The sequence below is a fragment of the Cornus florida genome, unplaced genomic scaffold (assembly GCF_030987335.1).
Source record: "Cornus florida cultivar Cherokee Brave unplaced genomic scaffold, ASM3098733v1 CherokeeBrave_3.0.0_Hap2_Chr11, whole genome shotgun sequence".
Taxonomy (NCBI): domain Eukaryota; kingdom Viridiplantae; phylum Streptophyta; class Magnoliopsida; order Cornales; family Cornaceae; genus Cornus; species Cornus florida.
Genome location: NW_026775581.1, coordinates 101,893,132 through 101,916,714, shown reverse-complemented (window position 1 = coordinate 101,916,714; position 23,583 = coordinate 101,893,132). Strand labels below are relative to the sequence as shown.

The 23,583-nt window shown below is 33.0% G+C and overlaps 2 protein-coding genes across 2 annotated transcripts; one reads left to right on the top strand and one right to left on the bottom strand.

Annotated features, from left to right (window-relative positions):
- The first annotated feature begins 2,521 nt into the window (after positions 1 to 2,521).
- On the top strand, positions 2,522 to 4,608 carry LOC132285618 (uncharacterized). Its single transcript, XM_059787809.1, has 3 exons — positions 2,522 to 3,462; positions 3,582 to 3,700; positions 3,800 to 4,608. Exons 1-3 carry the CDS (start codon positions 2,799 to 2,801, stop codon positions 4,253 to 4,255), a joined length of 1,239 nt encoding a protein of 412 aa, XP_059643792.1. The 5' UTR covers positions 2,522 to 2,798; the 3' UTR covers positions 4,256 to 4,608.
- A 1,564-nt stretch (positions 4,609 to 6,172) lies between these two features.
- Positions 6,173 to 8,078, bottom strand: LOC132285620 ((S)-N-methylcoclaurine 3'-hydroxylase isozyme 1-like). The gene is made up of 2 exons (XM_059787810.1): positions 7,067 to 8,078; positions 6,173 to 6,969 (listed from the first exon to the last, which is right to left on the bottom strand). Exons 1-2 carry the CDS (start codon positions 7,970 to 7,972, stop codon positions 6,364 to 6,366), a joined length of 1,512 nt encoding a protein of 503 aa, XP_059643793.1. The 5' UTR covers positions 7,973 to 8,078; the 3' UTR covers positions 6,173 to 6,363.
- Between the last annotated feature and the right edge of the window lie 15,505 nt (positions 8,079 to 23,583).

Here is a 23,583-nt window from a genome sequence, read left to right as displayed (position 1 = left end):
ACTCTCGGATCTGCGTCGGTTCTCTCCAGGTTAGTTCTTCTTCTTCTCTCCTCCTTCTCTTCTCAGATTTGCCGGATCGGTGATTCGGTCAGATTTTTTTTTTTCTTCTTCTTTTCTTCTTCTCTTCTCTCGAGTCTGGGCCCTGGGGCCTCTCGGCTCTTTCTTGCTAGACATTTTATGTCATTTATTTCTATTTTTCTTCTTCTTTTTATTTTTTTTATTTATTTTTTTGCCTCCAGTTTTATTCTTCTTTTTCTTTTTTCTTTTTTTCTTCTTCTTCTTTTCTTGAGTCTCGGCTCCCTCTTGGCAGATTTGTTTTTTTTTTTTTTTCTTCTTTTTATTTTTTTATTTATTTTTTGTTTCTCTAGTAATTTTTATTTTTTTATTTTTTTTTTCTCTTCTCTTCAGTCTCGGCTCTCTCCTGCCAGATTTTTTTTTTCTTTTTTTTTTTTTTTTTTCTCTTCTCTTCAGTCTCGGCTCTCTCCTGGCAGATTTTTTTTTTTCTTCTTTTTATTATTATTATTTTTTCTTACTCCAGTTTTTTTAATTTTTTTTTCATTTTTTTATTTTTTATTTATTTATTTATGTGAGGTACTTTATATTAACCTGATTTATTTGTGTGAAAAGTTGTATTTGTTCCATTCTAACATGTTGTTGGTTTGAGGAAATGCATTGCACATTCAATATCCGATCAAAGTTTAGGCCTGCATCGAGTGGTCTATTAGCATCCTTTGTTAACGGGACCATACCGGGCATGACCCTCTTTGTTTCAGCATGATCTCCCACTCGAAGCATAAGTTTTTAGGCGTGCACAGAGGCACGCAGCTCACTAGAAATATTTCAATACTAAACCATTGGTAAACCGTATCCTTTCTTTAGGCGATCAAGTAAACAACAAAAATATGTAGTATCGGGAGAATGAATAACGAACTGCAGTTTAACTGATATGTCAAAATGTTGTAACAAACATAGCAACTGTGTGCATATTCTCTAATCCATATCAAACCAAATTTCTTGAAATGCGACAAAAGCAGAACATAGTCAAATCTTTCCTTTAGTCCTGCATTAAACAAGGGCATCCAGCGGCCAAGAGTGTTAAGAGTAGAGTCACAAAGTCTCCCCTATATTAGATCGAAGAACGGGAAAATATTACTTCAGATATTAGGCATTATAAGAATCGACTCAATGTGACATAATGAATTTTCCCAGTCAGTGTCTACTTAGAACATAATAATAATAATAATAAATTAAAATAAAACAAATGAAAAGTTAATAAATTATTCAATATCCGGATTTGCACATTCAGAGTTTACCATTTAATAATAATAATAATAAAATCATAGCATGCATCCAATTTGAGCTAGTGACCAAATTCTAATGAGAGTATGAGACCTTAAAGAATAATATTTTGTTTTTTGCATTCTGCTAAAGCTTTGTATTTATTTTTTTAAATTGAAATGTTAATATTGCTAATTGCTTTGAAGCTCTGTATTTATTTATTTATTTGCCAGAGTTGTTGCAAACACTGATTACATGATGCTATTATTTTGTTATCTTGAATTTGATTGTAGTTTGTACTTTAAAAGATGCCTAGTGATGGTTCAAGAAAGGATCCGGCATGGAATTACTCACATTTGGAGAATCCGAAAGATACAAATGCCGTCACTTGTAACTTTTGTGCAAAAGTTACAAAAGGAGGTATTTATCGAGCTAAACAACACTTAGCTGGAGGGTATAGAAATGTGAGTTCATGCCCAAGATGCCCATCTAGTGTTAGAGAAGAAATCAAAGAGTACATGAGTAAGAAAAAGGAAGAAAAAGATCAAATGAATTTGTTACCTAGTGATGAAATTAATTTCATTGATGGAGAGGATGAGGATGACATTATGGAAGTTAACAATCGAGGAAAAAGGGTAGCCAGTGCAGGCAGTGCTAGTGTCAATTCCTCAAAGATGCAAAAGCAAAAGGGACCGATTGATTTATATTTCACTCCCAGACCGGAAATTGTGGTACAAAAAAGAAAGGAGGGGGGGAAAACAAACAGCCATTAATGATGCATGCAAGAAAGAGTTGAGAGGAAGAGCGTGTGCTGCTTTTGCAAGGTGGATGTATGATGCAGGAATTGCATTCAATGCTGTTAAGTATGATAGCTTTGCCGAGGTTGTTGAAGCAATTGGACAATATGGTCCTGGCATGAAACCACCTAGTTATCATGAGGTGAGAGTTCCTTTGCTTAGGAAGGAATTGGATAATACCAATGCTTTGATGAATGACCATAGGGAGGAGTGGTCAAAATTTGGATGCTCGTTAATGGCAGATGGGTGGACAGACAAGAGAGGGAGAACATTGCTTAATTTCCTAGTAAATAGTCCAAGGGGAACCATGTTTATTGAGTCGATAGATACTTCTTCTTTTTCAAAGGATGGTGACAAGATGTTTGACTTACTTAATAAATTTGTCAACCGCATTGGAGTAGCAAATGTCATCCAAGTCGTCACAGATAATGAGTCAAGCAATAAGTATGCCGGTAAGAATGTTCAATGTTTATAACTTTTAGAATTTACATTCTTTACAAATATATAATTTAAATCAATTTTGATTTACTCATTCTCTTTATATCATTTATTCTTTTTTCCGTTTGGTTTCAAATAGGGAGGATGTTAGAGAAAGAACACCCACATTTGTATTGGACCCCATGTGCTGCTCATTGCTTAGACTTGATGTTGGAAGACATTGGGAAAATACCGTCTATCTCTAGAACAATGTAGAGGGCAGTGGAGTTGAATAGTTATATTTATATGCGACCAAAGTTGTTGAACATTATGAGGAACTTTACTCACAAAAAGGAGTTACTTAGGCCTGCTAAGACTCGATTTGCTACATGTTTCATCACATTATCAAGTATTCACAAGCAAAAGAATAACTTGAGAAAGATGTTTACTTCAGAAGAATGGAATCGTAGTAAATGGGCAAAAGAGGAAGCCGGTAAAAGAGTTGCTTTTTATGTTTTGATGCCTTCCTTTTGGAACAACATTGTCTTTAGCCTTAAGGTTTCCGGTCCTCTTATTCCGGTTTTGAGATTAGTTGATGGCGAGAGAAAGCCTCCCATGGGATACATTTATGCGGCTATGGATAGGGCTAAAGAAGCCATTGCAAAATCATTTGGGGGAGTAGAAGATAAATACTCAGATATTTTTGAAATAATTGATAAGAGGTGGAATGTTCAACTTCATCGCCCTTTGCATGCAGCAGGTTATTATTTGAACCCAGAATATTTTTATTCAAATTCGAAAATTGAAAAAGATGAAGAGATTGCAAAGGGTTTGTATGCATGCATTGCAAGGTTAGTCCCGGATGTCAAAGACCAAGACAAAATTACTGAGGAGCTGTCCTTATATTCTAAAGCTGAGGGCCTCTTTGGTAATCCCTTTGCTATTAGACAGAGAAGTACACGAGGACCAGGTAAAGTGGTAAAGTATATTAAGTTAGTATAGCTAAGTGTTAAAATTATTTTGACAATAGAGTCGATAGAAAGATGAAGCTAAAGTTGCTAAACATCATTATTAATTTTTTTTTAATAGCCAATTGGTGGGAAGCTTATGGCAAGTCAACAAAACTTCTCCAAAAGTTTGCTATAAAGGTTTTAAGCCTTACTTGCAGTTCTTCTGGTTGTGAACGAAATTGGAGCGTGTTTGAGCATGTAAGTATATACTATTTACTAACTAGGTTTGTAATTTAATTGTTGAAAATTAAAATTTTAATTTTTTATACTTACTAGTTAAAGTTGAATTTATTGCAGCTTCATAACAAGAAAAGAAATAGGCTCGCTCAAACAACGTTGAATGATTTAGTGTTCATCAAATATAATAGAGCATTGAGGCGTCGATATAATATGCGTGACACTCTTGATCCCATTTTACTTGATGACATTGATGAGAGCAACGAGTGGTTGACGGGGAGGATGGATGATTCTGATGCAGAACATGATCTAGTCTATGAAGATGATTCCTTGACATGGGGCGATGTTGCTAATTTTGCTGGTATTGGAGAGGCAAGCAGGCCGCAACGGTCTACTAGATCAAAATCTAGTTCTAGTTCACGGTTACCAACAAAGGGAGCAGGAAGTTCTTCAGTTCGACTTGTGGATGAGGATGAGGATGATTCAGATGAGATAGAAGAGGATCCTGAGAATTATGAATCATTTAGTGACGATCAAAATGATGTTATGCTTATTGATGACGAGGATGATATTTAGATTCATTGGTGTTGTCTTTTTAGGAAGAATGATGTTTATGTTTGTTTTAGTTTTATCTTATACTTCTCCTTAATTGACTTTTGCATCTTTATGTTAATATGTTTGATTATTCACTGTTTTGAACTCAAGTACTTGATTTACTTGGTTTTGGCATCTTTATGTTGAATATTTAACTTAAGTAATTCATTTAGTTGACTTTTACATCTTTCTATATATTATTGCATGATTTGCATCTTTAATACTTTATTGGATGGGTTTTGTTTTTTTTTTTTTTCCAACGTGCGCCTTGCTTCAGTCGGGCGCGCGCCTCGCCTTGCGCCTTGCGCCTCAGGCTCCAGAAGGTATTTGCGCTTTTGTGCGCCTTGAGCCTTTAACAACTATGGGTTAGATGATGCATTACTGCCTTCTATAGCAATGGGAGTAATGTATTTGGCATCCTCATTTGGAATATGAAAAATGGAAGAAGAATGCTATATATATATATATCTGATATGATTTAAAAAATGCACATATATAGATTCATTTGGATCTCTAACCAACCAATAAAATTGGAAGTTTTGTTACCTAAAACAAGGAATTGAAGAAAATAAAATTTTATTTGTTGCAGGATATTCTTGAAGAACTCTCCAACTATGACATCAATATTAGGTAACCTTACCCTTAATTCAAGTCATTTTTTATATATGTTATTTATTAAAACTCTTCATTTTTTTCTTTTATCAGTTAGTGTCTTTTAAAAAATTATTCATATGATATTGTTTATGGAAAAATATTGGTCATGCAAGTGAATGGTGTTTGCCTTTTCAATTCATTATCGAATTTTTGATACTTGTTTGCTACAGATTAATTTTTTTAAGAACTGAATAAATTAATTATCCAATTATCTTGGTAAGCCTTTAAAAAGTTATCCAATTTTTGATTTTTTTTTCATTTATGGCTGAATATAACCTTACTTACATTGAATGTGAATAACGTTCAAATGGATTAGTCTCAACCAAAGGATTCGAGTTAACCCATCAACATGAAGTTAGCTATGATCAGCTCTAAAGGTACTAAATTTACATATAGTTGTATTTTTTTAAAATTTAATTATTTATACGCATTTTAATTGTCTATATGAATTGAAATCAGAACATCATTGTATTGTATGCGTTTGCGTAAATTTTGATTGAATCGATTGAGTTTATTTCGGAGCTTATAGTTCAAATATTTCATAATGGTTGTTTTTGAGGATTTAAGTGTGTTTCAATTTGATTTTAGTATTTGTAAAATAATATATTTTTTTAGTGCATGGTGTGAACCATATTCAATCCCATTGCATTTGTTATTTATATAATCATATTTAATAAGTTAGTTATAATTAGTTCGAAAATACTCAATATACATATGTTTGTATTTATTAATAATTTTTTTTTTTTTTTTTTTGTATTTTCTTTAATTGTTTATTCGAATTGAAATCATAGTATATCATTGTATTACATGGATTTGTGTAAATTATGATCGTATATATTGAGTTCAATTTCGATTTTATACTTCAAATATTTTGTAATGGTGTTTATTTCAGGATTTAAGTATATTTCAATTTGATTTTAGTGTGTGCAAAAAAAAAAAAAAAAAATTCATAATTAATTCACCACTTGCATCGCATGTGAATTTTGCTACTAAAATAAAATGTGTGAAATGCAAATGGACCCAACTAAAATCTAGTACAAAAAATGTGAAAAGACAGAAATACACTCGCGGCAACGAAATTCCAAAAAATGAAAAATGCTGAAAATTGAAAACATCACAGATCAACCAAGTGCATTCAAATTGACCTTCTAAGACACGATTTTTTTAAACTCACCACTTGAAATTTGAACTGAGATAAACAATTGCTCATGAGCTTAGTTTCCTGATGAACACACAAAAGTACCATTGATGCTAGTGGTCATATGATATATCTTTTATTGATACAAGAAGTATGTATTGAAATAAACTTAAGCTTTCATAGTTGAAAACTGATGTAATGAGCCATATCTTTGATGAACACAAACAAGTGTGATTATTGTAATAGTAGTATATGATAGCTAGGAAGATAAGGTAGATTGGAGCTAGCAATCCGTTGCTTATTTCCTAAGTGTGGGAATGAGGACCAAGGGTATTTCCTTCATCAATAACAGAGAAATCTTTTCATTCATGTCTAGCTCATTGGGATCATTTCCATGTGGAAGTGACCAATCAAAAGTACGAATCAATGAAGCAAGTACGAAAGGAACAAACTTTGCTGCCAAGGGTAAGGCAGGGCAGATTCTTCTTCCTGCACCGAAGGGTAAGAACTCAAGATCATGCCCTTTGAAATCCAAAGTCGAGTTGAGGAACCTCTCTGGCTTAAATTTCAATGGATCGTCCCAATACATGGGGTCTCGCCCAATCGCCCAAACGTTTACTACTACTTGAGAATTCTTAGGAATGGAGTAATTCATCACTTTGTACGAGTCAGGTGCACGGCGAGGAATCAGAAGTGGTGCTGGAGGGTGCAGCCTTAGAGTTTCTTTGAAAACGGCTTGTAGGTAATGTAGCTGAGGTAGATGTGATTCTTTTAGCACATCTTGTTTGATTTCTCTCGTCATTTCTTCGCGGACTTTCATCATGGATTCTGGACTTTTTATCAGTTCTGCCATCGCCCACTCAATAGCATTGGTACTAGAGTCTGTACCAGCAGCGAATAGCTCCTGTGACAATGACGCATCATACGTGTGAATAATTGATTGTGTATAAATAAATGCATATATATAGAGAGAGAGAGATAGAGGAGAAAAGAGAGCAAACCAGAAGCAGATAATTGATTTGTTCATTGGTGCAAGAAATGTCAATGAGGGCGTCCAAGAAGTCCGTTTGGCTTGAAGCATTGCCTCTGCTTCTTCCTTCTCTTCTGTCTTTGATAATGGGCTCCCACATGGAACAGACGCTCATAAACACTTCCATTGTCTTCTTGTTTATACCCTGAAGATCTAATGCACCTAAAATTGGATACAAGTCGGACACATTTAGAGCTCCAATCAGCTCAACATATTTTGCCAAAAGAGCCTTCATCCCTCTATCCACAATCTCCTTCTCAAAGCTCATAAAATCACTCGATAATAGAAGATTACTCAATATGTTAAACACAGTGGCAAAAGCCACTTCGCCAACTTTCACTTCATTTCCCTCTTTTGCACTCAAAAACTGCACCATGTCCAACACCTTTTTTTCTCTCGAACATGCTTGAGACTCCATTGCCTTGGCCGAGAAGAGCTCAGTTCGGCATATTGTTCTTAGATTCTTCCATCTATCATTGCACTCCACTGCCCACCCAACAGATGCATCATTTAATTTTGAGAACTTAGCTGGTACTGAATGAGGAACATGTCGTCCAGACAACATACGATCATGGGTCTTGAGAATTTCCTCTGCAGCAGTTCTCGATGATCCGATGATCATGGTTCCAGTTCCTAGTCTCAGTGACATGATTGGACCATATGACTGAGCAAGGTTTGCTAGAGAGATGTGAGGCTTTTTTCCCATTTCGAGAACATTGCCTAATATTGGCCATGGACTTGGTCCTGGTGGAAGTGGTAGGGTAGTTTTTGATAGGAAATAAGATTTGAAATGCTTTAGGATGAGAAAGATGATGGGTAAGAGGAGTGCTATAGGAAAGAAGAGATTGGTTGCTTCACTTGCAATAGTTTTAGCCATGACTTGCAGTACTAACAAGAACTGGCTTTTTGCAGTGTAATTGTATTGTTATCAATTACCTTAATTTTACTAGCATATATAGAGGATGCATGCATGTTTAAAGTCAGCAATTCCTGCTAGTATAGCCGTGCTTGGTTGATCAAGTAAAGTATTGTTAGAGGGTCTTGTCGTCCAATTCGGATGGAAAAGTAATTGGGTATGTATGGGTTGATAGTTCGCACTACTTAATAGCTTAATTCAATAATTGATCCGGCATTACGCACCAAGCATCTAGCCTATGAAGTGTTCAGGTCTGTCTGCTCCAGGTAGACAAGGTGACTTGACCGCAACGTGTCCGGAGGTATTCAGGCATCCCACCTCAAGTAGGCAAGATGGGCCGCGACAGCAACGAAAGAGCTGCGAGTTCGGTTGAAAAAAGTAATAGGTATAGTTGTAAATGCGCAAATTATTTATCAACCGACACGTATTAACGTGTTTAGTATAATTTACTTTGTCTACCTAATTCTACCCACCCCCAAATAGGTGAGGTGGCCCTATCACAATGAAAGCGTTACACAAGTAATAGGTACAGACTTGGTTCAAGTTTTTAAACAGTGGGGTAGACTTGATTCCCCACCACCATAAATTTAGTCTTGTAGTATTTTTTTCTTTCTGGCATCCTAAAGATAACACTAGGGACAATAGTCTTGTAGTATTCAGTAATCCACTTTGGCTCAAAACAATAAGTCAATAGACCAATTCCCACGTTACCGGCCGTTCATTCTCAAATAACAATTGGTCCATTGGGCTCAAATACAAAGGATGCTTTTTTTTTTTTTTTTTTCCAATTAACCCAACAATCTCCATCCAGCAACAATAAAATTTATTTATTACACAAAGAAATTAAAGCATGCAATATATTACCTTGAATTATGAAAGGGGACATGGCACAAGAAGATCCAATGATGAATATATACAAAAAGGATCAGTAGGGAAGCTCTCCATTAAAGGCAAAACATCAAAAGCAGGCTCTTGCATTGCTAATCCAACCTAGTACACCCACTATTCAATTGCGCATGATTCACATTAATATTATTAATTTGTTTAGATTTTTTATTTTTTTTTTTTTATTTTTTTTTTCATTTTTTTTTTCGAATGGTAAAAAAATAAAAATAAAAATAAAAATTGTCTGGAATGTTAAAACCATAAAAATGGTTCCTTTCACTTGTCTTTTTTTTTTTTTTTTACCAGTGACATTCTAGATCTCCTCTTAAATTTAGTATTTTTCAATCGTTCTTTATTATTCATGGGTGCTAATATTAAGACAGTCATTCATTAAAGCAAATCATTTGTCACATTTCTATCTCCCTCTTTCAATCTCTCCTTAACCTCTTTTCCTCTCTAAATCTTAGATATAAGACCAAATTTTTATCTTCTCTTTTTAATAACTTCCATATGTACCCCAATTTCGCATTCGGAATCCGCCGCCGGGGTTCTTATTGTGCTTCTTCACCTAATTTAAGATGATATATTTATAAAAATAATAATACACAAATATATATATATATAAAAGAAAAAAAAATGATTAATTCTGGAAACAAAATAAATAATGAAGAGGTAGATGAGAATCTTAGATCACTCTCTGCACGAGGAAGACCATCTTCAATTCGTTTAGGAACATCATTAATGACAGTAACAATAAGGAAACACGTTTAAGAGGTGTGATGAAGTTTTTTTTAATTTTTTTTTTGGCTGAGGAAGTTCATCAACATTGTCTGATCTCGTCGAAGACATCGTTGTCGACTCCATTTATTATTTATTATTATTATTTTTGTTTCCAGAATTAATCATATTTTTTCTTTTATATATATATATATATATATGTGTGTGTATGTTATTTTTATAAATATATTATCTTAAACAGCAAGCACAAGAATAACCCGGCAGCATATTTCGGCAAGCGAAATTTGGGTATGTACAGAAATTATTAAAAGGGAAGAAAATTTTGGTCTTGTATCTAATATTTATACAGAGAAAGAGGTTGAGGAGAGAGAGGAAAGAGATACTCTCATGAGAGGATCCGTATTTCCAAAATTTACATTTCGGAAGTAAAATAATAAAGAACAATTGAAAAATACTAAATTTAAGAGAAGAGATCAGATATTCATATAGAACAATGACAAAAATCTAACAAGTTCAATAATTAATGTTTTGAAAGTAATATAATTCAAATGCAACTTAATACTAACGTGTTAGGAATTTATATTTCCAAATTCACGTTCACCACCACCTACCATCTCCATCTGTTGGTGAATTTTTTATCTGCCAAACCGTCTTGAGCCACCTCTCCTCTTTGTCTACATGCCCTAATCACAGTACCATATTTTCATCATAACTTATTATTTAGGACAAATTACATAAACCACTCCTCAGATTTTCAATTCATACATTAAGATAGAAGTAGGGATGGCAACGGGGCGGGTTTGGAGCGGGTTTCCCTAAATCCCGCCCCGCCCTTTTTAATTTTTGTCAAGTCCATACCCGCCCCGAGACCCGCGACGGGTTAGATTTTCATATCCAGCCCCGCCCCGTTGGGAAATACTGTGCCCCGTGCCCGCCCCGCTAACAAATTTTTTTCTCCCACGTTTTGGAACTTAAGCTCGTGCTATTTAAATGTGGAAAGCCTAGGAATGGCACAACATAAATGAAATTGTCTCTTTCTTTCCTAAACGCAATGGACTGGGAAGAAAGGACGGGGGGTGACCCATTCTAGATCAAGGACAATCAATCTAGTTTTTTTTTCAAGTAGATTCAAAGAAAGGGATCCTCCGTTTAGAGCCTCGATTCGGTTTATAAATTCGTTGCTTAAGTTCTTACTTTTTTCTTCGTTGGTATAAATCCAATTATTGTATAGTTCGTCAGAGGGGGGGTTTTCTATTTCCCAACAAAAATAAAAAAAATAACATGCACATAACATAATTCAGAGAACATAATAAACAAAAATAAAAATTTAATACAACCAAATTACAAAAAGTTGTAAGCTTCAACTTCCACCATAACCAAAACAAAAACAAATTTAATACCAAGTTTACATCTCAAATTAGGATTGTAAGAAATGGGTAACTCAGTAAGCCGCTAAAATAAGTTATTAATATATATATATATATATAATATAGTTATATGCTTAGCAGGGTGGGGCGGGGCGGGGCCCCTAGGATATGTGTACTAAACCCTTACCCGCCCCGTGACCCGCAACGGGTACAAAATTTGTATTCATACCCGCCCCAACGGTATAAAAAGTGTTCCCATATCCGTTATTAATGAGGCGGGACGGGGCGGAGTCCCGGCGGGGCGGTAAAAATTGACATCCCTAGATAGAAGTAGTAGCCAATATAATAGGAAGGTCCTAGTTGAGTAATTGACCTTAGTGAATCAACATAAATTTACCTATATGACCTTAGGCTAAATAAGAGAAAAATTGAGAATGAGTTTGGTATTGGTAAGTTACATTTTTGCCCCACCTAATGCATAAAACCATCTTCCCTTTGCAGCTCATTTTGGTTGGTGGGAAAAGACTGTCTCCTTCTCTTTTCTACCTCCTCTCACCCATAGGATGTAGATCTATGCATATACATCTAATAAATACATATACATCTAATATATATATATATATATATATATATATATATATATATATATATAAGTAATTTTTGAAGACAATGATAGACCCAGATTAATGCATTGTCGTGAAAAAAAAAAAAAAAAAAAAAAAAAAAAAAAAAACTAGATTCGAAACCATAGCCAACTAGATTGAAGTTGATTTCTAGATTAGTGAGCAAGTCTCGAGGGAACCACCACCCACCATCGCTGTCCACACCCAGTCCACTGCTATATTATATATAAAGAGAGAGAGAGATATCCGGTCTACCACCATGACTGAAACTTCCGATTACAGAGAACAAAACTAAAGCCAACACATCCCCACTAGCCAGCAGAGCCACAAGATTAAAATACAAAAGCTGAAAGAATAAGTTGAACCACATATATATATACACACACACACACACACACACACATATGTTTCTAAAAATATAGATAAAATAAAAGAATGGTCTTAAATTATTAAAGATAAAAATACTGGAAAAAAGTAGGAAAAAAATATAAAAACAAAATATGATATTAAAATAACATCAACAACAAATAATTGAAATTTAAGGAAGAAAAATAATTTGACTTAATTTTCTTTTAGAACTGTAGAAGAATGGGAGCAAGTATATATTAGTCAACTAGACTATTTAGAGATCTCCTAAATTAGCTTAGTCCGCTATAATATAAGATGATTAGAATAACTTTAATTCATAATTTAAACATTTGGAACCCTATATCATATGTTTCGAATTTAAGAATTTGTATTAATAAATAAAAAATTGTTACACCCATATGATTTTTGTTTATTGAAATTTTAGTTTGAAGCCAACACCCATATCAAATATTTTGGTCAGCCAAATTATAAGGGTTGTTGACCAAAATATTGGTCCACATTCTATCTTGATGTATGAATTGAAAACTTGAGGGGGTGGTTTATGTAATTTGCCCTATTAATTGATGAGAGAATAAGTTGTTGGAGAATGTTAGTTTGGTTCAATAAAATAACTTGTAAAGGTTAAAAAGTTAATTTCAATATTTAAATAGGTTAACTAATTGGTCAAAGGGCAATAATATCATTGGGGATGTATTTGTTAACTTTATTAAATTTGAGGGATGTCATGTTTAAAAAAGGATCAAGTTGTATCTGTTTGTAATAAACTCAAATCTCAAGGGGTGTCACTGTAAATTATCCTATTATTAAGAACTTTAGTAACTTAATTATCTTTTAACATAGAAATTGACTTCTATTAGTAAAAGAGGATCTTTTAGGTTGGATTTTAAAAAATGACCCATTAAACTTTTGGTTTAAAATTACCATTTTCTTTTACAAACATGAAAAAGGAAATCTCCTTTACAAACATACATAATAATAATAATAATAATAATAACTTTTGATTTCTCCATTTCTGAATCCATCTGGACTCCATATTTACGAAGTGAAGCAAGTTTGTATATATCTAAGAAAGTATGGTAAGTAAAGATGCAAATGAACGGGACTATTCTTGAACACTTACATGTAAAGATGTAAGCATGCAAAAGAGCCTAACTTTTCATCAGCAGTTTGCGCTTGATTTGAGTTCAGTTTTCTAGCAACAGAAAAATGTTGAGGTAGGCATTTTATGGAAGTTGATAAAACCTACTGTATAAGGTTCAATGATGATGTTCAAGTTATTGAGATTAACAGCTTTAACCTGCATGGGCGGCTCAGTGTTAAAGGGTCACAAGTGGTTCAATAATGGCATAGACGTAAACTCTGACGTCATGAGCTAGACTCTCACGAGTCGACAAAACATTCAAATTTAAATAACTAGTATAGTTTGTGATTAATTACATATATCTAAAATTTACCTTACAATTATGAGTTCAAAGGACTAACAATCCTATAAAAAAAACAGAGAGACAACTTTGACCAATGCATCAGAAGTGAGCTATAACTTCAATTTCATACGTTGCTTTGAAATCAAGTATGCTTATTATCTCAATCTGCAGGGGCATTTAATTTTCTTATTCGTGAGCCTTACAATTTTGAGTTCAAAGGACTAACAATCCTATAAAAAAAACACAGAGACGCAACTTTGACCAATGCATCAGAAGTGAGCTATAATTTCAATTTCATACGTTGCTTTGAAATCAAGTATGCTTATTTTCTCAATCTGCAGGGGCATTTAATTTCTTACTCGTGAGCCGTCTTCCATGCCATCTTAGTCATCCTAGTACACTTTTTGATAGTCCATGCCATTGATATTTTCTTTGACTTCCGTGCCTCACCCTTATACATGTTTGATATTACCACGTGCTTTAATTCATGTTGATATTATTAGCTTTAGATTTACAAATTATTAATGAATAGGCTAATATTAAACATAAATTTAGACGACTTAAACTTGTTTAAGTGAATTAATATTTGGGTGGGCTAATGGTAATGATAATTTTTTTTTTTTTTTTTTTTTTTTTTTCTTTAGCTGGGCTAAAATTGCCTATATTAATATATATATATATTTTTTAGGGGGGGCTCAAGTCTACCCTAGATCCACCATTGCTTTACATACTTCTAATTCGTATAAACTCATATGGATATTGTCTACTTTGTATACTCTCATTTATGTTATTATCCATATCTGTCACCACTTGTCGCAATCCATGTACATATTATCGACTTTGCACACTATCCTCTTGGCATTCACAATTTTATTCAAAAATGAGTTTGCATGGTTAATTATTTTTCATGATAGTTTAAAATATAATTCTTAACTAAAATTGTCAAGTATTTGTTTATACTTAGATTTTTCTAAAATTTTATCATAAATTTACTCAAAATTATTTTTTTAAAAAAAGAGTATGCATAGCCCGAAATCCATCTGGGTGAACGGCTGACCCTTTTGTAGCTGGTATATGTGTGTGATTGTTGTATGTTCCTTTTTTAAAAAAAATTTATTTTATTGGGCATAAATTTGATGATTTGGAGCTGAATTGTTGTTCTTGTTTATGGGCATTTGGCATTTAACAGGATGGTTTTTGGATGCTTATTTCCTTGGGGAGTAGGCCGAGGAATGAATGGTTTTGAACTTTGGATTCTTGCAGACAGATAGATAAATTGAAATATATGGGTTTTGAACTTCTGATTCTTGTAGATTTTGTAGTTTGCAGTTGCAGAGAGAGATGAGAGAGGGCAAGTTCTCAAAGTTGAGAACGAGATTTTTGTAGTTTGTAGTATTTTGACACAGTAGCACCTGTCAAAATATAGATTTGGCATCCGAATTTAGCTTTTAGCATTGTAGATGCTCTTATAAAGGTGTAATACCTATTTTGACCTCTATTTAATTACAAAATGAGTTATTTTAAGCTCCATCAATTTTAACTCTACCGAATTAAATTTGGTTCTGGTTACATTGTTTTGTTTTGTTGTAATTGCGATACTTTATATCTCGTTTTTTTGATACTGGTTGCAGATTATTTTTATTCTTTTCTTGCGAATGTTTCTATTAAAAAAAATGACGTGTCATGCGAAAATAAATTATTTTTGATGCTACCTACTTCGAAATACTTGGTAGGTGGAGTATGTAAATCAACTTAATTAATGCGGGTATATTAGTAAAAGTATATAAAAATTCTTACGTGGCAATACTTGGTAGCTGTATGATGCAAATCAACTTAATTGATGAGGGTATATTGATAAAAATATATAAAAATTATATTTTTCCTTCTAACCAAGCAAAAAATTTGTCACTCCATCAATAGTTTATGCTACTATTTTAGATATTTATTGAAAAAATAAAAAGTTGAATTTTAAACCCCAATAATTTAAAATACTTAGAAACAACATAATTTAAAACTTGAGTAGTGATGGTAAGCCTAAAAAAAATTGGTCAAAGCTAATTGTCAATTTCAAGAATGTTTACCATCACAACTGCTTCATGAATTTTCACTTAGGTCCATTTAGTTAGCGTCAAGTAATCAGAAAGGGCAAAAAAAAAAAAGAAAATATTTAAATTTTTTGAATGTTTGATTAGAGGAAAAGTGAAAGTTTTGGGGAAAGTAGGATTCCCGCATTTGAAAATTTTTCTCAAAATTTTTAATGCAAAAAACACACGAAAATTCATTTTCTCGCAAAAATTATGCATTTTATATTTTACTTTCCTATTATACCCATGCTAGTTGACTATCTTCTTCTTCACTTAATTACATAGACTTCCTTGAAAAATGAAAGTTTCTTTGTTTTGTAAATTACTTTTTTATACAATCATATATTACTAATTTAAATGTTTGTATTTTTTTTTATGTGTGCATCCAAAATTAATTAACTTTTTCCTATTATTATTGATTTTTGTTTTTAATTTTTGAAATGTCTTAAATAAGTAAGATATTTTCTTTCTATAATTGATAATGATGTTATTATATGTATACATAACTATTTGTTGATAGCAATAGTGTTTAGGTGAAAACTAATTTACATTATCTTAATACAATTTGTTTCATACTTAACATCAAACATTATCTTAAAATAAATAATTGATGATTCTTAAATAGTCTACGTCCATGACTTTTAATTTTATCAGCCTTGAGTATCCAATTACATCATTTATAAATAAATAATAAATAATAAAAATAAAACTAACATAAAAGAGAAAACAAATACTTGAACTTTAATTGTCCACTTTTTCAAAAGCTTATTTTTCTTACCTTAAAAGATAAAAGATTGTATTATGATATTACATATTATTCTATTTCATATTTCATTTTATTTTTTTACTATTTAAAATTATAAGGATATTTTCAGTAAGTAAAATCATTTTCTTTTCATTTTCATATTATCAAAACTAACAAAATAATTATTTCTCATAACTTTCTTCAAAAAAATTCATACTAACCAAATGCAGAATGAAAACTTGATTTTTCTTTTTTTTACTTCACTTTCTTTCACTTTCCATAAAATTTTCTTTCTAACCAAACAATCCCATAGAGTTTTGCACGTGTTTTGGAATAAGTCGTTCCTACTATGATTGCTATTCCTTCCGTCCCTTTATAAACTATGACTCACATACCGCTTCGTAAACTGTGCCTCATATATTATTTGTCATAGTTTACAAAGCGGACAACAAGAAAAGGAACGAGGTAGTATTTACTAGACTTTCTTCAAAAACATACTAAGAGTCAAACACGTGTCTTGGAGTACTCCACGTGTTTTGGAATAGTTCGTTCTTACTATGTTTACTATACTGGACTTTCTTCAAAAACATACTAAGAATCAAACTGTATTATGGTTTGCCTCAAAAGTGTAACAAAATATCACATTAAGTGTTGGAAAAAATGCGGTCATGGCTTATGACATGAAATTGTCTTCTTTCGCTTGTTTTTCTTACCTCGTCGGCAGCACCCCAGCACGTGTGTGCATAATTTGACTTAAAACATGTACGGAGTCAGATCATCCGTCTTAATCGTAACTATTATTCTATACAAAAAAAATCGAAGACACGTTGTCCAATTAAATTAGTGTTTTTAAAATTATCAAAAGTGGCAACCATACAAAATTAAGGCCGACTCAATATAATTGGCCTTATGAAAAAAATATAAAAATGGCCTTTTAATATCTAATACTACCTTAGTCTCTTTTTAATGGTCCATTCTTGATTTTATAACTTTTTAAGGGGATATGCAATTAATGCATTGTCCCTTTTTAAAATTATCAAATCGTCCTTTTTAATTTAAATATATATAATTATAAAGTTTGAAATTTTTTAAAAAGATAAAGAACAATGATGGAAATATAAAGAAAAGATGATTTGACTTTTTAAAGAGGACAACTAATTTGGGACATGTAAAAAGAGAAAAATGGACTACTAATAAGGAACGGAGAGAGTACATATATTCAATCTAATTAATATTTTTTGTCACATAATTAATTCTAGAGTCATACAATTAATACTAAATGAGGAAAAATATGTCAGAAATAAGAAAGAAAAAAAAAATAAAGAAGATAAAAAGTTAAAATAAGAATATGAAAAGTTTTACAAATTCTAGAGAAAAAAGAAACATGAATGAGGAGCTAAGAGAGAAAAAAAGATATAAGATAAAGATAAAAAAATTTTGGCCCCTATTAAATCTCTATTGGTTAGGGTTTAATAATCGATACAAATAAAATTTTTAAGGAAGTTATAATATAAGGAAATAAAAAAAAATTAGGGACCTTTTATTGGGCAAAGTTTAATAATAAGAAGGAAATAACATTTTTAGGAAGGTTATAATATAAACAAATAATTTTTTTGAAAGTTATAATATAAGGAAATACAAATTTTGAGACATTTATATTGGCCGAAGTGATAATAGAAAGAAAATAAAAATTTTAGGTAGAATATAATATAAAGAAATAAAAAAAAAATTGGGGCATTCTTATTGGTTGGGCTTAGGCAATCGCCTAGGTTGCCTAAGGCTATGTTTGGTACAGTAGGAAAGAAAAGAAAGGATAACATTAGTTATGAAGGAAAAGAAAAGAAAGAGAAGGGAATAATTATTTTAACCCTCTATCGTATTTGGTTGATTAATAAAGAAAAAGAAATGAAAAGATAATAATGAAGTCTGGAAAAAGAAAAGAGAAGAAAGGAAATGAAACTATTTTAATAAAATTATTATTATACCTTTTTATATTTTAAAAGATAAATTTATAGACTTAACTATGTAATTTATACGGCCACCAGAAAAATAATAATAATAATAATTTTTAGGGCAAATCATTTCACCCTTTCGAATCGCCGCCTCCATCTCTATTCTCGTTCTCACTGAACCAACCCCCCTCCCCCCTTCTCTCTACAACTGCAAACTACAAAATTTACAGGAATCAGAAGTTCAAAACCCATATATTTCAGTTTATCTATAAGTTCAAAACCTATTACTTATATTATATAATTTCGGATTGTTCAAAAAATCAAAATCCATATCTTTTAGTTTCCATCGCCCATTGTTCCAGTTCAGGTGCGCCGTTCGCAAGCTTCAGCCGCTGTCTCTCAACTCTCAAGCTTGCCCCCCTCTCCCTCTCTCTCTGTGCAACTGATAACTTGTATGTATGGGTTTTATTTTAAATTTTTTTCTAAATCAACTATTCAAGGTCTGTAATTCTTGTTTTGCAAACTAAAATAAAGTGTAATATTAATTTTGTGGAAGGGTAAATTTGACATCAGAAATAATACGTCAAGCCTCTCCTTTCCTTTTCTTCCATTTTCTTCCATTTTTGGGAGGATAAAGAAGCTACTTTTTAAGCCTATTGATAACCTTCCAAAACCATCATTTTCTTTTCCTTCCAATCATTTATGCCAAACACAAATTTTTAATCACCCTCCATCACCTTTCCTTTTCTTTCCATCCTTTTCCATTGCACCAAACTTACCATAAGGGTCTAGGCGCCCTGATAAAACCCAAAAGGCAAAGATGGGGATATTCCTAGAAAACTGTTAATTCCAAAATCATCACTTTCTTTTCCTTCTAACCATTTATGCCAAACACAAATTTTTAATCACCCTCCATCACCTTTCCTTTTTCTTTTCCTCATTTTCCATTGCACCAAACTGACCCTAAGGGTCCAGCCGCCCCGATAAAACCTAAAAGGAAAAGATGGGGATATTCTTAGAAAACTGTCAATTTCATGAATTGACTATTCCTAGTTAGTACATTAATTGGTCAAAGCTGTTAGTTTCAATAGCTTGAAAATTACTCACTTTTAAACCATGTAAAGTAGGAAGTCCAGTCATCTTGCAGCATAAAGATGTTTTGGATTGATTTTGAAGTGTTCATTTTTGACAGGAGAGTTTTTTTTTTTTTGGAAATGGTTCAACGATTAAAGACTCATCGCTAAGTCATAATGTAACTCATATTTTTTGTAAAATAACATCATTTAGGGCCTTAAAACGGGATTTTATGTCCTATAGAAAGCCTGCTGAATATTTCGAGATTTTTGTTCGTTATATAAACGAATTCGGATTGCACTCATATTTTATATTTAATATTTTATTTGATTAGGTTTCTTTCTCTATTTTTTCAAATTTTTTAAAGAAATTTTATTTTTAGACTTATTTTCGAGTATTAGTATCCTTTCGAGATTAGATTTCTTATATTATAAGGATATTCGTGTTTGCAGTTAGTTTCAGTATGAATTATGGTTTTCTTTTATTATAAAAATATGTAATGTAGAGATCAGAATCATTCATTCAATTAATATAGTTATCAGATTTATCTGAATTTATCTCTTATTTTGTGAATTCAAAATAAGTAGTTCTTTGTGAACAAATTTATGACTTCCGCTTACGTCACTACTTTGCTTCGTAGGAATGGAGCCCAGATGGATTCGAGGCTATGCATACTCTGTTTTTTAAAAATTAATCTTGAATAAATTTATGATAAAATTTTAGAAAAATCAAGTATAAACAAATACTTAACAATTTTAGTTAAGAATTATATTTTAAACTATCATGAAAAATAATTAACCATGCAAACTCATTTTTGAATAAAACATCAAGAAGAGAGTGTGCAAAGTAGATAATATCTACATGAATTGAGACAGATGGTGACAAATATAGATAATATCATAAATAAGAATATACAAAGTAGATGATCTTTATACGAGTTAAACGAATTATGTATATGTAAAGCGAAGAATATTAACATGAATTGAAATATGTGGTTATGCCAAACATGTATAAAGATGAGGCATGGAAGTCAAATAAATTATCAATGGCATTGAATATCAAAAAGTGTGTTCGGATGACTTAGATGGCATGGAAGACGACTATCGAATAAGAAAATTAATTCCCTGTAGATTGAGAAAAGAAGCATACTTGATTTCAAAGCAACTGAAATTCAAATTATAGCTCACTTCTGATGCATTGGTTAAAGTTGTCACTCTTTTCTTTATCTGATCGTCAGTACTTTGAACTTATAGTTGTAAGGTAAATTTTGAATATATGCAATTAATCACAAATTATACAAATTATTTAAACTTGGATATTTTTGTGCCGGGTGAGAGTCTAGCTCTGGACGTCAAAGCTTACGTCTATGCCATTATTGAACCCCTTAGCACTGAGCCACCCATGTAGGTTAAAACTGTTAATTTTAATAACTTGAAACTATTAGAGTTACACTGCACAATCAACCGGATTTGATACCAGTTGTTGTGGCGGAAACACAAAATAAACAACATTGTTCAAGAAATAAACAAGCAATCACGAAGAAAAAAAAAATTACACACAAGAACATAAGATATACATGGTTCACCCAAATCTTATGGCTACGTCCATAGAGCACACCGAATAAATTCACTATAAAGAAGATGAAGAATTACAATGGAAAATTTTCTCTTAATCTCTCTCAATTGCTCTTTCTTGTATTGGCACAAATTTATCTCTAACTTTTTACACTCTCTAAAATCTTATTAGAGTTGATATTTATAGAGTCCTAAACTTGTCTTACAAGAACTTGCCTTTTGTAAAATCCAAAACCAATAAGGAAGTTAAATCAGATTAGGAAATTGAATTTTCCATAAACCAATAAAGAAGTTAAATCAGATCAGGAAACTGAATTTTTCCTAAAATTCAGCAGTGTTGGAGTTTCCATATAATTAAACATTCCTAAAAAATAATCAGACTCCACAAACCACAACAATCTCCCACTTAGAGATTGGAACACTTGTAAACCCATTTCATCTTTTTCTCATGCATGTCCCATGCATGTCGGTGTGCTTCTTTTTGTCTTCAAGCTAGAAGACCGACTGAAGTTGCGCACAACTTCAGTTTCTCCATAGTCACTATCTTGGTCAACATGTCAGCCGGATTTCGTGGTGCCAAGTATTTTCTCAAGTGTTAATACCCTATCTTCTAACAAAGATCTGATGAAGTGACACCGAAGTCCTATATGCTTGGTCCTTGAATGAAATGCTGAATTCGTTGCCATATGTATCGCACTATGACTATCACTATGCAAAACATTCTTCACCTGTTTCGAATTCCAACTATGTCAACAAACCTTGTAACCAAATCATCTCTTTACTGGCCTCTATCATCGCCACATACTCTGCCTCTGTAGTAAATAACGCTATAATCCTCTGTATTTGCGGAACCCAACTAACTACAGTTGTACCCACCATGAACACATACCCGGTAGTACTTCTTTTGTGGTCCATCTCACCAGCAAAGTCTAAATCTACATAACCATGTAGCTTCACTTCACCCCTTTTGAAACATAGGCATTTGTCTGTGGTACCCCGTAGATATCTTAATATCCACTTCACTGCTTCCTAGTGTAGTTTGCCCGGATCCTTTATGAACCTATTTACTGCTCCCACTGCATATGCAATGTTTGGTCTTATGCATACCATGGCATACATCAAACTTCCAATGGCTGAGGCATATAGAATTTTAGTCATGAAGTTTTTCTCATCCTCTGTCTTCGGACACTGATCTTGAGATAATCGGAAGTGATTAGCTAAAGGAGTACTCACCGCCTTAGCATTATTCATGTTGAACCTTTTCAGAACCCGTTCAATGTACTCAGCCTGAGACAACTGCAAAGTACCTTTCTGTTTGTCTCTGCTAATCCTCATCCTAAGAATTTGCTTCGGTGCACTAAGATCCTTCATCTTGAATTCACTAGACAACTGCTTCTTCAATTTACTGATTTCTTCAAAATCAGAACGTGCCACTAACATGTCATCAACATAAAGTAGAATGATAATAAAACTTGACTTAAATCTCTTGAAGTAGTAGCAATGGTCAGCGTTGCACTTATTGTAGCCATGTCGCTTCATAAAACCATTAAACTTTTTATACCACTGCCTCGGGGCTTTCTTTAAACCGTATAAGCTTTTCTTCAACTTGTATACTAGTTTCTCTTTCCCTTTGACTGCGAACCCTTCGGTTGTTGCATGTAAATTTCCTCATCAAGGTTACTATGGAGGAAAACAGTTTTGACATCTAACTGCTCAAGGTGCAACCCCTTTATTGCAACAATGCTAAGAGCTGAGCGAATGGTACTCAGTTTCGCAAACGGGGAAAAAATGTCTGTGTAGTCAATGCCTTGCTTTTGCTAAAAGCCTTTGACCACCATTTTTGCCTTATATCTCTTGGAACTATCATGTTCCTCTTTCACCCTGTACACCCATTTGTTGTGAAGAACTTTCTTCCTCATGGGCAACTTGGCTAGTTCCCATGTTTTGTTAGAGATAATGGACTTCATCTCATCTTCCATTACAAGCTCCCACTTGCTAGCATCTTCAACCTGACATGCTTCATCATAGCATTCAGGCTCACCATCATCTGTGAGCAACATATAATCCAAATATATCTTATTCGGTACATGAGGTCGTGTAGACCTTTTGGGTGCAGGCATAGGAGTTAGAATCTACGGTGAACTATGCTCCTGTGAGTTCTCTCCAAGAACCCTCATTTGTCTGCTCTGCGTCAATGCTCTCTGGATCATCATCCAACTCAACAAACTCATGCTTATTCTATACAGGACTAGTTAAATGTGTTGCATCTCTATCCATGTATATTACCTTCTCATTGAAAATTACATATCTACTTCTGATAATTTTTTTGTTCTGATATCCCAGAGTCGATAACCAAACTCATCTCTGCCATACCCAATGAAGATGCATTTTAGTGACATGGGGTCTAACTTTCCCTTAGCATGGTCACTAATATGCGCATATGCAATACAACTAACAACTTCAACCATGAAAGATTTACCTCTTTGCCACTCTATACCTTTTCTGGTATTCGATGCTCCAAAGGCACCGATGGTCCATGATTAATTAGGTAGGATGCTGTATTGACTGCTTCTGCCCAAAACTGTTTGGGTAGACCCGAATGTATGCACATACTTCTGGCTCTCTCTGTCAATGTTCTGTTCATCCGTTTTGCCACCCCATTCTGCTGTGGGGTTCCTTGCACAGTCCTCTCTAATCTGATCCCATTATCAAAACAGAACTTTTTGAATCTGATGTC

What these genes read in the sequence shown, in the direction of transcription:
- LOC132285618 (XM_059787809.1), top strand. Translation starts at nt 2,799, where the DNA reads ATGCGACCAAAGTTGTTGAACATTATGAGGAACTTTACTCACAAAAAG. An exon ending in GAGAAGTACACGAGGACCAG is followed by an intron (nt 3,463 to 3,581) that starts GTAAAGTGGTAA and finishes TTTTTTTAATAG; the next exon opens with CCAATTGGTGGGAAGCTTAT. An exon ending in ATTGGAGCGTGTTTGAGCAT is followed by an intron (nt 3,701 to 3,799) that starts GTAAGTATATAC and finishes AATTTATTGCAG; the next exon opens with CTTCATAACAAGAAAAGAAA.
- LOC132285620 (XM_059787810.1), bottom strand. Translation starts at nt 7,972, where the DNA reads ATGGCTAAAACTATTGCAAGTGAAGCAACCAATCTCTTCTTTCCTATA. An exon ending in AAATCAATTATCTGCTTCTG is followed by an intron (nt 6,970 to 7,066) that starts GTTTGCTCTCTT and finishes TCATTGTCACAG; the next exon opens with GAGCTATTCGCTGCTGGTAC.